The 15,734-nt window shown below is 39.2% G+C and overlaps 1 protein-coding gene across 8 annotated transcripts in view; it reads left to right on the plus strand.

Moving 5' to 3' along the window:
- The window catches only part of PASD1 (PAS domain containing repressor 1), a 121,009-nt gene that overhangs the window by 97,176 nt on the left and 8,099 nt on the right, over positions 1–15,734 (plus strand). For all 8 annotated transcript variants that reach the window (XM_079911564.1, XM_079911565.1, XM_079911566.1 and 5 more), the window contains 2 exons: positions 8,449–8,575; positions 11,202–11,383. In XM_079911564.1, coding sequence (XP_079767690.1) covers positions 8,449–8,575; positions 11,202–11,383 — 309 coding nt within the window. The remainder of the gene's footprint in view (positions 1–8,448; positions 8,576–11,201; positions 11,384–15,734) is intronic.

Here is a 15,734-nt window from a genome sequence, read left to right on the forward strand (position 1 = left end):
TTGGCTGAGATGCCCCTGTAATAAAAAGACAGGATTAACAGGAGAAAAACAAACAGATGTTTAATAACATGTACATCTCCTTGTATACGTGGGAGAGACCCCGGAATACTGCATAACTCTCCAAAATGGCTCAAGCTACCAGCTTAAAGGCCATTTTCAGCTAAAGATAAAAGAAGATGTTGGGGGCGGGGAGTCAGTTGTGGGGAAGCTTGTTATGCAGATTTGAGTTCTGGCTTTCTGCATTGATAAGAGCTCCTAGAAATTTCAACTCATCCCTTTCTTCCCGGTGCAAAGAGGAAGACACACTTACAAATGGAAGTATCTCTTACAGTAGAGTAACTTCTGTTGGTTTTCAGAGCTTCTCCTCTGTCTGCTGTTTCTTAAACATAACCAGCTCAAAATAATCCTTATGCCAAGGAGGCATAATTTGGGGTGGCAAATTCAGCTTCCCTTGTCCTACATAGGTTTTAATTTCAAGAAATATCCCATATGGGCATAGCACTTGAGCAGTGTTACACAGTTGCCTTTTTGTAGCCATTTCTTATTGGGAGCCAGTAATGGCCATGCTTAGAATGATCCCTGTAGTAGCTTTAAAAAGAATTAAGCTGTGCTCTATGTCAGACATTGTTCAAGGTCTTTTTGACTTGTGAGTGCATTTCGAAATGAGAGGTTAGTGACCTGCCTGCTACTGTAGGCTATATGAGTAGAATCATGAGATGGCAGAGTCATCTGCCCATTATGGGCAGAACCCAATTCCTAATTAATCTGGATTGTCCTCCATCCTTTCCTTTTCTTTTTTATAAACTTATCTATTTATTTATTTTTGGCTGTGTTGGGTCTTCGTTGCTGTGCACGGGCTTTCTCTAGTTGTGGCGAGCCAAGGCTACTCTTTGTGGTTGTGCTCGGGCTTCTCATTGCGGTGGCTTCTCCTGTTGTGGAGCACGGGCTCTAGGCACGTGAGCTTCAGTAGTTGTGGCACGTGGGCTCAGTAGTTGTGGCTCGCGGGCTCTAGAGCGCAGGCTCAGTAATTGTGGCGCATGGGCCTAGTTGCTCCGCGACATGTGAGATCTTCCTGGACCAGGGCTCAAACCCGTGTCCCCTGCATTGGCAGGCGTATTCTTAACCACTGCACCACCAGGGAAGTCCTGCCTCCATCTTTTTCTTAAGCCATTCAATGTATCATCCAATTATCCATTCACCAGACGTTCATCTAGAGAATTCTATAGGGATACACATTAATAGAAATATGACACCTGGTTCTGCCCTCAATGATCTAAATTCTAGTCTGGGAGATAAGATCAAACTGCAAGAAAAACAGATATAGAAGAACAGAAAAAGCATCCTAGGAAACCTTCCCAATGGATAGTCTCACCTTACCTGTCACTCCATGGGTGCATGTAACATATCTGCTAGGCTGGTTCGCTGCGGTGGTGACAGTACTACAGAGAGAAAAGACGACCCACACATCAGAAGATAAGGGTTCAATTCCTGATTCAGCCATTTACCAATTATGTGACTGGGGGAATGTTATTTTACCATGGGGAGCCTCAGTTTCATTATCTGTAAAATGGGAGTGGTAATAATCTCTGCCAGGCTACCTCATAAAGATATATGATAATGCTCAAAGGAACCTCATTTGTTAATATGTTGTCTGTATTCATGCAATAGAATGAAACTTCTGTGAGAGCAAGGGTACTCTTGTTCATCAGCACATCACCAAATACCTTGAACAGGGCTGGCCACACATAGTAGGTGCTCATAATAAATATTAGATGCACAAATGAATACTGTATGTTAAAGCACTCTATTATTTTTATAGCACTCTTTAAATGTCTGGTAAAGGGATTTCAAGAACAGTATCAACAGGTTGGATGTGTAGACTCTCACTTTGGTTTTCAGGCTTCCATGTGATTTTGCTTGAAAGGATTTTCATGTTCCGTGGACTATGCAGGTATTTAAGTTCTTCTGTAACATGGAGATGCTGTGAACACATATTTTCAATATGAAGTGCTGATTTTTCTATTGTATTTTCCAACTCTTGCTCATTCAACAAGCTACTTCTGTGTAGATAAAACTTTCTCCCTTCTGGAGACGTACCTCTGCTTAACCTAGCATTCTGTTCAAGACAGTAGGAAACAGTGAGGAAATGAGGTAGAAGAAGGTTAATTTAAATAGAGCAGTGCTCTGTTTACACACAAACTAATTTTCAGCTATGCTAGGAAAAAAGGCCAAGGCATCCATATAGCTCTGGCCATCAATCTGACATCTACACAGCTGACAGCCGGACTTCATCAGTCAGTCAACAAATATTTACCCAGGATCTGTAGTGTGCTATGTGTGAAGAATCCATTCCTTCAACTTAATGTTCTGAGGAAAGTTGGATTAAAAAAATTCTCACTTTATAAAATTTATAAAACCTAAGTAATTTGAACATTGAAAGGTAAGTTTTTTTAAAAAAAATCATAATCTTATCACAATGGCATAGTTGCTATTTAATTTTGCTAATTTCCATTCAGTATCAGTCTACCATCACATCTGTTTTTTACTTAGTTATAATGATAGCTTGCCTAATACTCCATTCCCTTTGGCTTTCACTTATCACTAAATTCTACCTATGTACAGTCCCAAATTTAATCATTTCAGTAACTGTACAATATACTATGGAATTGAGGGACTTCTGTTTCCAATCAAGATGGAGTGACAGGACTAGATTGACTTTCCTGCCCAAAACAGCCAAAAATAAAAGACAAAAATATATGAAATAACAGTTTTCAAGATAATGGACATCAGGCAATAAAGGACAGGGACTCTTAAGAGATGGGAAACGAAAGGTCTTGCCTTAGTTATAGGGAAAAATTAGCCCTAGGCTAACTATTGCTCTGGTTCTGACTATCACATCATTAAGGCAAGACCAAAGGGATCAAATCAAGTAATTTAACTACATTCCAGAACAAAGATGAAGAATGTTTATAGGATGCAAAATTATCCAATACCCCCAGAAGGTAAAATTAACAATATTTGGCATTCAGTCAAAGATTACCAGGCATTCAAAAAAAGCAATAGTAATATGTAACTCTTCTTGAAGAGAAAGCCCAATCGATAGGAACTCACGCAGATCAAACACAGGTTTTAGAATTAGTGGACAGGAATATTAACATATGTGTTACGTATGTTCAGAATTTTAAGTAGGGACGTGGAAGATGGGGAAAAATCTCAAGTTGAAATTTGAGCAATGAAAACAACACCAGATGGGACTGATGGCAGATTAAACATTGCAGATTTAGTAGATTGGAGGATTTAAAGACAAAGCAATAGAAATTCTCCAAAATTAAACACAAAGAGAAAAAAGTTTTAAAAGAACAAGAAAAAAGAAAAGAGCATCAATTAGCTGTTAGAAACTCTTCAAGTGGCCAAATATATGTGTAAATGGAGTCTCCGAAGTGTAGAGGGAAGTACAGAAATATTTGAAATAATAATGGCCAGAGAATTGTCCATGTTTGATAAAAGCTATAAATCCAGAGATTCAAGGATCTCAACTAAACCTAAGCAAAAGAAACATGAGGAAAACCACACAAAGTATACACTGGCCCCTGCCAGGGATCATCATATTTTGATCTGTCAGCTGTTACTATGGACAATGCTGTATTCAAAAAAGGCATGTTCTGTTGAGAACAGCTGTTAACTGGCAAGGAGTTGAGAACAAGGCGATGTATTGAGAACAAAGTTCTTTCCACAAAACCACCACCTCACCATTTGAACAGCAGTGGCTTTAAGTAGTAGCATCAATGCCAATCCAAAGCAAATTCTTCCTAATTGACTCTGTCCCAAATACTTTATTTTAAATGATGAGTTTAGGTGACTTGTGTTGCCAGCTTCTGACATTCTGTCATCCATCCCTAGAGATCTGTTGTTCCTGGACGGTGTTGCACTACGCAGGCATTGTGGCAAAATTGGAGCTTGTACATTATCAGGTTGCTTTTTCACTCAAATCCATTGTGCCTGGAGCTGGTAGACTGTTCTTTAGAAGGAGCTGGCTTTGAGCATGTACCAGGGGCTGGGTGGGGCAGGAGAGCCATAGTATATATCAGACTCAGAAGCACTCTGCCCAAGCTGATTATGTGTTAATGAGGAGGACAGGACAAACCTGAGTTAGGGAGCAATCATGAAAGCATCTGCCATTGATTTTACGCCTACTGTGTGCTAAGCACTTAATCATGTGTTCATTCAGCAGATACTTATTGTATCCAGAAAGTGGTCTAAGAAGGTCAGCCCTAACTCAATCTAGGGGTGTCCGGAGTGGGGGGCGTGACATGGTACTTAGGATTAAGTTTTATTGAGGACTTACGTGTCAAGCATTGGACTAGGTGCTTGACCCCCACAGTAACTCTACAAGGCGTTATTATTCCAGTTTTACAGATGGTGAATCTTGGATTCTTGCTATTGAAAAACTTGCCCAAAGTTACATAATAAGTGGCAGAGCCCAGATTAAAACCAAGGCCTGTCTGGTCCCAATATCTATGCTCTTCCTACACAGTGAAGCATCTGCCTTCAAATCAAAGCTCTTTGTTTTCTCATATTGTCCTATTCTTTGTTTCATGACTTCCTTTTCTTTATATTTTTGAGCATTTTAAACATACCTAGTTTTAAAGGCCATTTTAGATTCATTTATTAATTCATTGACCAAATATTTATTCAACACCTACTTTGTAACATACACTGTTTTAGGTGAGGGGAGTAGATACATCAGTTAACAAAACTGAAAAATTCCTGTTCTAGAGGAGCTTACATTCCAACAGGAGGAGATAGACTTAGATAAACAAGATAAGTATAGTAAATAAACAAATCATATATTAGAAGGTGAGAAGAGCTATTGAAGAAAGAGTAGGAAGCAAAGGATTGGAAATGCAACAGATGGGGGAGTGCAGTGTTAAGTATGAGCAAAGATTGAAGGAGGTGAGAAAGCTAGCCATGAAGATATCTGGGGGGAAATTCAAGAAGAGGGAAAACCAGTGCAAGGCCTTGAGGTGGAAGCATGCCTGGTATTTAGAGGAATAGCTGGAGCAGAGTGAGCAAAAGTGAGAGTAGGTACGGATGAAGTCAGAGATGTCATGGCAGTTGGGTCAAGTAGGGCCTTGGAAGCCATTGTATGGATTTTGGATTTTACTCTAAATGAAATCGGGAGCCATTGGAGAGTTGTGAGCAGAATGATGTGATATGTTTGGTTTATTAAAAAGAGTCACTATGTTGAGAATAGGCTGTGGGGAGCAGAGGCAAGAGTGGAAACTGGGAGCCTAGTTAGGAGGTTGTCTCAGCAGTCCAAGTGAGAGATGATGATGATGGCTTGCACCAGGGTAGTAACAGTGGAAATTGTGAGAAGTGGTCTCTTTGTAGATATATTTTGAAGATAGAGCCCTTGGATTTGCTGACATCAGATGAAATGTGTGTGAGAGAGAGAGAAGTTAGGGATGACTTTAAGGTGCTTGACCTGAGCAACTGGAAGGATGGTATTGCATTAACTTTGAAAACAGTGGGAAGAATTTGCAGGCTTAGGAGTGTTTGTTGGGAGGTGTAATACAGGGTCTCAGTTTTGAAAATGTTTGAGAAGCCTACTACATAGTTAATTGGAAATGCAGAGCTGGCCTGGAGATAAGGATATGGGAATCATCAACATGGATGGGTCTTAAAGCTAAAAACTTGGATGAAGTGACCAAGGGAGGAAGTAAAGATATAGATAAGGACGAAGGACTAAGCTTGGAGCACCCCCAACGTTAAGAGATCAGAGAGAAGAGAAGGACTCAGCCTTGAGACTTGAGAGGGAGAGACCAGTGAGGTAAGAGGTAAGCCAAGTGAAGAAAGTATTTCCAGGAGGAGGGAATGATGACAGTGCCAAACACTGCTGATAGATTAGGTAGGTTGATGACTCAGAAGTGACCATTAGATTTAGGACCTGGAAGCCATTGCTGACTCAGAGAAAAGTTTTGATGGAGTATAGATGGGGGCAGGGAGATAACATCTGATTGAGTAGGTTTAAGAGAAGATAGTGGAATTGGAGATGTTGAGGACTTCCCTTTGAGAAGTTTTGCTCTCAAGGGAATCACATAAACAGAGCAGTAGGTGGAGAAGTGGTGGGATCCAGAGAGAATTTTTAAAATTTATTTTTATTTATTTTTATTTATTTTTATCTTTTATTTTATGTATTTATTTATTTTGCCACACTGTGTGGCCTGTGGGATCCTAGTTCCCCGACCAGGAATCGATCCCAGGCCCTTGGCAATGAAAGCATCGGGTCCTAACCACTGGACCACCAGGGAATTCTCCAGAGAGAATTTTTTTTACCCTATTTTTAAAGAAAATTTATTTTATTGCCGTAAGAGTCATAACATGAGATATACCCTCTTAACAAATTTTAAGTATACATTATTGTTGACTATAGGTACAATGTTGTCCAGTAGACCTCTACTCTCTAGAGCTTATTCATCGTGCTTTTGATCATTCCTATGACTTTTAATTTATTTCTGTCCTTTTTTTTAAAGGAGTGCATTTGTAAAATTCTATTCTATTTTACCTAGGGTTTTCCCCATGGCTATTCAATCTGTCATCTTGACTGGAAGCCCTATGGCACTTTTTTTTTTCCAAAAAGTAAAATGCAAGCATCTCTTAAAAATTAGGCAGAACACGTTTGACATTAAGCTAATCAAGGGGAAAATGTGAAAATTGGGGGACATACTTCTGGAGTGCCACCCCCACAATGTACACTCCCTTCTAGGTCACAAGAGCATCAGGTATTGGAGGCTGCCTTGGAAGCCTGCTCTGTGTCTAGCCTCAAAGGCCATGCTTCTCTTTAAAATCCTTTAGTGTATTGTTCATGGAAACTGTTATGGAGTAAAAGTGAATCCAAAACTCCTCTTGAACTTGTAAAAGCTTATCGATTGCCTTCCTGCCCCCATGTATGCATGTTCATTTCATCTTTCTTTTTAGCTTCTAGCTGCCTCTCTTGAAAGACTATCTTCAGGCCTTCGTCCTAAATTGTATTTTAAACTGGAATCTTTTAGCTTTCAAAATAGTTTCTTTGCGTTGTTTTTTCCCAAGCCATTTTGTATTACTGCACATGATTCCATCAGTTGAGATCATTTAAGCTCACTGCATTTATATTGATGGGCTAAAAATTATGAATGCACAAAAATGGACATCTTAACACCCAAGTATATACATTTCTATTGAAAATCATCCAGGAAGCAAGGAGCTAGTGATTAAATTGACATATGGCTATGATAAAGAGCAGAAGCAAGAAGACACAGAAAGAGAGGTCATATCCTATCTCAATGAATACCACCCCAGCAGAATATCTTTCTAAATAATGAAAAGATTGCCACATCCCCAGAAACATATTGCTTATCTTGAAGAGTACAAAACACAATGTACTTGAACAGTGAAGTTGCACAATTTCCTGAAGTTCAAATGCTGGGATTTGATCTGGATGAAAGTGCTCCAACAAACAGCTTCCTTAAGGAAAAATGAGCATGAGTCTATGTCTTAATCCAGTCCCAAACAAACAAACACACAAACAAACAATTTTTTGGCAGAGATGTACAAGATTTCACTGATAAACCAGTTACTTAAATTTCATATGAGCAGTGAGCCCCAGCCTATTCAGAAAGGATCCAGTTGTTACGGAAATGGAAGTGCATCACTAAATGGGAATATAATGTATATGGTTTAAAGTAAAAAATGGCTTAAAGTGAGGTACTAGGGTTAGGGAGAGTGGTGCTGAATTTGAAGTCACTGGATTATATCACTCACTCTGCTCCTAACTTGCTGTATGACCTTCTCCTCTTTGACACTATCAAATGGGGAAGTTGCACTAGAAGCTCCCCAGGGCCACTTCCATCTCTCTGCTACTATATATTAAAGGTACTTTTGCTACTAATACTTTCAACTTTAATTTGTGTAAAAAACATGAAGTGGTTAAACAGCCCCCCAGTCATCCTCTCCTTTCTCTAAGCCTAGCCTGTACATGCAGGACCTCTAGAAAAATGGCCCCATCAGTGGGGGTAGTTCTCCTACAGCCTTCCCACTTCTCTGCACCGGCATGCTACCAGCACCTCTGCAGTGCATATATATATATATATATATATAGCCACGGCCTTTGGTTGGCACACAGTTTTCTTATGCTTGTGCTTTTAACACATCTATACTGTATTTCTCTTCTGAGTTTTGACGTTGGATAGCATGTGGCACCCATAATCTTTTTTTGTTGTTATCTTCCAGCAATTTTTTTCAAGTACGTGTTTCATGATGGTTTTGTGTTAGGTATTCAATTTATTGAAACAATCTTAGAAATGAAGTGAAACACAGCAAAGTTTGTGTTCTGCCAGTTTCTTGTTGTTTTGTATATCTTTGTCACCAAATTGAAATGTCATCTTCTCCATCCCTTTTGGAAATTCCTAGGGTCGAGTTAATGTTGTAATGGTTGACCAGTATGGATCACAAGAATCTGCTCGTGTCATTAAAAGAAAGTCTTTTACATATTATGACTCCAGCACATCCACCTTGGAAACCATACCTGAACCACCAGGTGGGTACATTTGGACATTTGGATGGGGACTCTCAGAAGAAAAATAGTGGCCTACAGAGTAGTTACAGTTTTTCAAATGAAGGTAATGTTCTATTTATAATGGTGTGAAATTGCAAGAGTGATTTCTAACTTTCTTCATCTTCTGTAAATTTTTTGAGATGATGATTTGAGAGCAGTGAAAATGAATATCTTATCAATGGTTCAAGTGCTTCGGAATGGTATTATTCTCTCCCACTTAATTTTTTAAAGTTTTTATTGAAATATAATATGTGGAATCTAAAAAAATGATACAAATTAACTTATTTACAAAACAGAAATAGACTCACAGACATAGAAAACAAACTTATGATTACCAAAGGGAACTGGGGGGAGAGAGAAATTAGGAGTATGGGATTAACTGATAAGACACCACTATATATAAAATAGATAGATAACAAGGACCTACTGTATAGCATAGAGAACTATACTCAGTATCTTGCAATAACCTATAATGGAAAAGAATCTGTATATATACATATACATATGTATATATATATTATATACATATAACTTATATATATATATATATATAAATAACTGAATCACTTTGCTTTACACCTGAAACTAACAAAACATTGTAAATCTCCCGTTTAATTTTAATCTATAGATTGGTGCTAGATCTCAGTCCTAGGAGGAGTAGCATCTTATCTTCTCATACTTGTGCAGCCTCTTCTGCTATGGTATAGTAGTTGCAGTCCAAGGAAACCTCTTGTTTTTTAAAAACTGTACTATAAAAAGAATTCTTAGTAAAGGGCGAAGTGATAGTCTCTCAAAAACAATGATACTTACTACAGGAGTTTCAATATTAAAGACATTTCATAAATATAATTGTATAAAAAATACGAAACTTAAAGCAGTGGTGGATACATAATGCAAATCATGTCCTCCAATTAGCTGACCTTATCATACTTGTATTGTGGAATGTCCACATATAGAAGTAATGCTTCTATTTTTGAAATATTCTAGTTAACAGTTCTTCCATTATTGCTGTCAATCTCAAAGCTTTGTTTAAAAAATCCTTTCAAAACAAAACGGGGACAAAGTCCATGAACCCATTATTGTGATTTCAAAAATGTATAAGAGCAATTTACTTTACGCACAGTAAAATCCACTCTTTGGGGTGTGCAGTTCTTGACAAAGGCAAAGAGTCATACATCCATCACCACAGTACCAAACAGAACAGTTATGTCACCCCCCAAATTCCTTTGTGCTGCCTCTTTGAACTCAAACTCTGTCCCCCATCCTCTGGCAACTATTGATCTGCATTCTATCTCTGCTTTCCTTTTATCAGAATGTCATGTAAATGGAATCATACAATGTCTAGCCTTTTTCGGTCTGGCTTTGTTAAAAAAAATAAATTTCAGATTCATACATGTGTGAGTCAATGGTTCATTCCTTTTTTCTTGCTGAGTAGTACTTAATCTTATGAATGCACTACAGTGTTTTCTGTGTGTGTGGTTTTTTTTTTTAACTCATTCACCTGAAGAAGGACATCTGGGTTGTTTCCAAGCTTTGGTGATTATAAATAAAGCTACTGTAAACATTTGCATAGAGGATTTTTGTGTGCCTATATATTTTTAATTCATTTGGGTAAATTCCTGGGAGTGGGACTACTGGGTCATATGGGAAGTGCGTGTGAAGAGAACTGCCAAACTCTTTTCTGAAATGACTCTATAATTTTGCATTATTCAAATAATGTTCTCCACTTTGCTTTTTGTGGCTGCCGAAGGAAAGTCATGTCACAACACCTCCAAGAGTGCTTCAGGCACTCCCAGGATCCCACATTCTGGGAAACCTAGTTTTACAGAAGTGATTTATGACTAGGTTTGATTTGGTTTTATCAGTTGGAAGGTACCAAATTCCAGAGGCAGAGCCAAAAGAACTTTTATAAAGAAAAGACACTTAACACGAATGGGTTGGGTGCCTGCTTATGCTTGGATGGATGGAGGTAAAGTGAGACATTCCCTTCTTTTACTTAATTTTCAAATACGAACAGATTTTTTTAAACAATTTTTAAAAAATTAATTATTTATTTAATTTTGGCTGTGCTGGGTCTTCCTTGCTGCACGTGGGCTTTCTCTAGTTGTGGCGAGCAGGGGCTGCTCTTTGTTGTGCACGGGCTTCTCATTGCAGTGGCTTCTCTTGTGTGGATGGAGCACAGGCTCTACGTGCACAGACTTCAGTAGTTGCAGCACGTGGGCTCATTAGTTGTGGCACACAGGCCCAGTAGTTGTGGCTCATGGGCTCTAGAGCGCTGGCTCAGTAGTTGCGGCGCACGGGCTTAGTTGCTCCGTGGCATGTGGGATCTTCCTGGACCAGGGCTCGAACCCATGTCCCCTGCATTGGCAGGCGGATTCTTAACCACTGCGCCACCAGAAAAGTCCCTCAAATATGAACAGATTTTTAAGTAGTGTTCTGTATTACTCCTGGTACCTGGCACACCTAATCATTAATGTGGAATAAAACTGGACTTTCCTGTTTTTATAATTTATAACAGGAAATAAACAGAGAAATTTGTGTAATCTGTTTGATAGTGTTAGTACTTTTGCTTTTTTCATCATGAATTCCACTGTCTTTTCTTCCTCAGCACCATTATCTTTGCCGAGCTTTGAAGTCAAAACTGAGGTGGAACATGTGGAGCAGATGGACCAGATGGGTGACATGGAGCAGGTGGATGAGGAGAAAGAGGTGGACAAGGTGGACCAGGTACCCCAGGAGGACCGGGACACCATCTCGTTCCCCAGTGTCACTGCTGACGTCGGAAATCAGGTATCTCTGGGAGTCTTGCTCCACATATTTGTCTGTACCACTAGCCTGCAAAGCCCCGAATTTCCACTCTTGTGCTCAATTTCACTTTGCAAAAAGCATGCTCTTTGTTTTTTTAAACTGTATCACCGTTTCTGTTGTACTGGACTTTCTGATGCAGCTGAGAATCCAATGGGCTGTAGCCAACAGGGAGATTGGAGGTTCTCTAAGACCAAATCCTGTTCTCCTCTTAATGTGAAATATGCAAAGACACTTTGTGCTTGAGAGAAAGTTCGAGCCAAATAGGAAGCTTAAATACTAAGAAAGGGCACTGTTTTTAAGAGCTGTGCTCATCACCTGTGAGGGGATGCTAACTATCCCATGGGAGGATGACTTTCCTGCCTACCCATACCAACACTGCCTACCCATACCAACACTTCCCCACCACGAGCTAGGTTTCCGCAATGGAATTGTTATTAGGTTAGAAGCACCCCTTTCAGAATGTTAGATATATCCAACCTCCAACTGTCAGCACCAATGTATGGTTCAAGGCCAAATCAAAACAGTTGGATTAACTATTCTGTTGCTCTTCTACCCCCAAATTTGTGTACATAATCACAAATTTGGGTGATCATCTTTTATATTAGACAGGATTATTATAATCAGGATTGGCAGCCAAGATAATGAATTTATGGTCTGTTATGTGGAATTGTATGCATTAATTACCAAGCCTTAGACGAGGCTCTTCATTCCTAATGCCAAAGGCATCCTTTTCTAATGAGAAGAAATGAGGGCTGGAAAATAGTTGTTTGAGTTTGGCCCCAGTACTGTGACCTTGGCACATCCCTGAGCCTCAGTTTCTCCAACTTGAAATGGTCTGCTTGCCTTGAAGGGATTTTTAGACTGCTATGAAAATTCTTTGAACTATTTAAAAGAAAATTTCTGTAGAAATACATTTGTCTTTATGTCTCTATCATGCTAAAAAGTTGTGGTTCCCCTTTCACTGTTGATAGGTTTCTCTTCTCCTTCGAATTAATTTATATTTAAACTTTAAATATAACTTTACTTTAAAATAGTCAAAATAACCAGCAATGCATGTGTGTAGCCTGGCTCTGCACATGATAGTGTAATAGGCTTGTTTCTGGGTGCCATGGGTTGACAGACTGGAGTGTACCCAGAAGATTGAGAGCAGGGTGGAGAGGGGCTGAAAAATGTCACATTGCCTTTAGTGGAAAGCACTGGAGAAGGGAGACTGGGACGGACGGACAGGACAGGTTCATCCAAATAGCTGCAGGGCCGTCCTGCTCCTTAAGTGGAAGATATGTCTCCAATGGATCAAACTATGGCAAAGAGCGAGCAGCTCAGGGTGGGCAACTTTCTTGCTCCCTTCAAGGAAGTCCTTCTAGATGGGTTAGGTTCCCCCCCCAGGTGGTGAACCCCCTCCCCTTCAATGGAAAGGTTTGAGCCAAGGCTTGGTAGCTCGTCTGCCAGGGACAGCAGAGAAAAGATTCCTACCTGGAGAAGTGAGGGTAGATGTGATGACCTGTAACGTTTGTCTCTTCCAGTCCTGAGTTAAGAGATTTTCTTTTGTCTAATGAATGCCTGCTTTCTTAGAGGAACATATACACTATATTGTGAAAGAAGGACAATTGGGCAATTTTCAATGGATTAAAAATAACATATAATTTTTTACTCCAAATGAGAAAAAAACAACTTGAATGTTTTTTTTCTCTCTCTCTTTAATAACTCAGCTATATGCTTCCACTAACCATAAATAGGTTGAAGGACCACAGTATATCTTCTTTTTGTCTTTAGTGATTGCCATGTGTGTGTACCTTTTTCTCATCATTAATATGGGGATTGTGGATTGGCACTGTGACTCTCTCGTCTTGTTATACACACAGTGTCTAGCACAGATCAAGGCAAGCAACAGTTGTTTCTAGGTCCTACTTACAGCTCTGACAGCTCTTTTCCAAGAATCTCACCTCTTTGCTGTCTCCCTCAGCCAGTCAGTTGAGAAGTCCTATCCGCTTCCTTAATTTCTCTAAAATGTGTCCCTGCATTTGGACTTTTAAATTTTCTTTTTTTTTACTTCCAGTTTTATTGAGATGCAGTTGGCATTCAGCACTGTAAAAGTTTGTGTGCAGCATGAGTTGACTTACATACATCATGAAATAATTACCACAATAAATGTAGTGAACATCCATCATCTCACATAGATACACAATTAAGGAAATAGAAAAAAACTTTTTCCTTGTAATAAGAGGCCTTAGGATTTACTCTCCTAACAGTTTTCATATATAACAGACAGCAGTGTTCATTATATTCATCATGTTGTACATTCCATCTTAGAACTTATTTATCTTTGACTTGGAGTTTGTATCTTTTGACTGCCTTCATCCAGTTTCCCCACCCACCCCCTTACCCACCTGTGATAACCACAGATCTGTTTTCTTTTTCTACGAGTTTGTTTCTTTGTTTGTTTTTGAAGTGTAATAGACCTACAACACTATGTTAGTTCCTGGTACACAACACAGTGATTTGATATTTCTATACATTTCAAAATGATCACCACGATAAGTCTAGTTACCATCTGTCACCATAGAAATATATAATTATTGACTGTGTTCCCCACACTGTACTTTTCATACCCGTGACTCATGTATTTTGCAGGTGGAAGTTTGTACTTCTTAGTCTCCTCACCTTCTCCTCTAATCCCCCACTCCCCTCCCCTCTGGCAACCAACTGTTTGTTTTCTGTATCTATGACTCTGTTTCAGTTTTGTCTTTATTTGTTCATTTGTTTTGTTTTTTAGATCCCACATTTAGTGAAATCAATGTATTGGTGTCTCTCTGTCCTGACTTATTTAACTTAGCTTTATACACTGTAGGCCCATCCATGTTGCTGCAAATGGCAAAATTTCATTCTTTTTTAAGGCTGAGTAATATTCCAGTTGTATATATGCTGCATCTTTATTCATTTATCTATCAATGGGCACTTAAGTTGCTTCCATATCTTGGCTATTGGAAATAATGCTGCAATGAACATAGAGGTACCTATATCTTTTCTAATTACTGTGTTTCTTTCTTTCGGATAAGTACCCAGGAATGGAATTTCTGGATCTTATGGTAGTTTCATTTTTAATTTTTTGAGGAATCTCCATACTGTTTTCCGTAGTGGCTGCACCAGTATACATTCCTACCAACAGTGCAGGAGGGTTCCCTTCTCTCCACACCCTCACCAATACTTTGACTATTTGTTGTCTTTTTGATGATAGCCATTCTCACAGGTGTGAGGTGGTAGCTCATTGTGGTTTTGATTTGCATTTCCCTGAAAATTAGTGATGCTGAGCATATCTTCATGCGCCTGTTGGCGATCTGTATGTTTTCTTTGGAAAAATATCTATTCATATCCTCTGCCCATTTGGGGGTTGTTTGTTTGCTGTTTTTTTTTTTAACATCTTTATTGGAGTATAATTGCTTTACAATGGTGTGTCAGTTTCTGCTGTATAACAAAGTGAATCAGCTATACATATACATATATCCCCATATCTCCTCCCTCTTACATCTCCCTCCCACCCTCCCTATCGCACCCCTCTAGGTGGTCACAAAGCACCAAGCCAATCTCCCTGTGCTATGCGGCTGCTTCCCACTAGCTATCTGTTTAACATTTGGTAGTGTATATATGTACATGCCACTCTCTCACTTCGTCCCAGATTACCCTTCCCTCTCCCCGTGTCCTCAATTCCATTCTCTACATCTGCGTCTTTATTCCTGTCCTGCCCCTAGGTTCTTCAGAACCATTTTTTTTTAAGATTCCATATATATGTGTTAGCATACGGTATTTGTCTTTCTCTTTCTGACTTACTTCACTCTGTATGACAGACTCTAGGTCCATCCACCTCACTACAAATAACTCAATTTCGTTTCTCTTTATGGCTAAGTAATATTCCATTGTGTATGTGTGCCACATCTTCTTTATCCATTCATCTGTCGATGGACACTTAGGTTGCTTCCATGTCCTGGCTATTGTAAATAGAGCTGCAATGAACATTGTGGTACATGACTCTTTTTGAATTATGGTTTTCTCAGGGATTATGCCCAGTAATGGGATTGTTGGGTCGTATGGTAGTTCTATTTTCAGTTTTTTAAGGAACCTCCATAGGGACTGTATCAATTGACATTCCCACCAACAGTGCAGGAGGGTTCCCTTTTCTCCACACCTTCTCCAGCATTTATTGTTTGTAGATTTTTTGATGTTGAATTGTATCAGTTCTTTGTATATTTTGGATATTAACCCCTTACCAGATATATCTTTTGCAAATATTTTTCTCCCGTTTGGTTGGTGGCCTTTTCATTTTGTTGATAGTTTCCTT

The sequence above is a fragment of the Stenella coeruleoalba genome (genome assembly GCF_951394435.1).
Source record: "Stenella coeruleoalba genome assembly, chromosome: X".
Classification (NCBI taxonomy): Eukaryota; Metazoa; Chordata; class Mammalia; order Artiodactyla; family Delphinidae; genus Stenella; species Stenella coeruleoalba.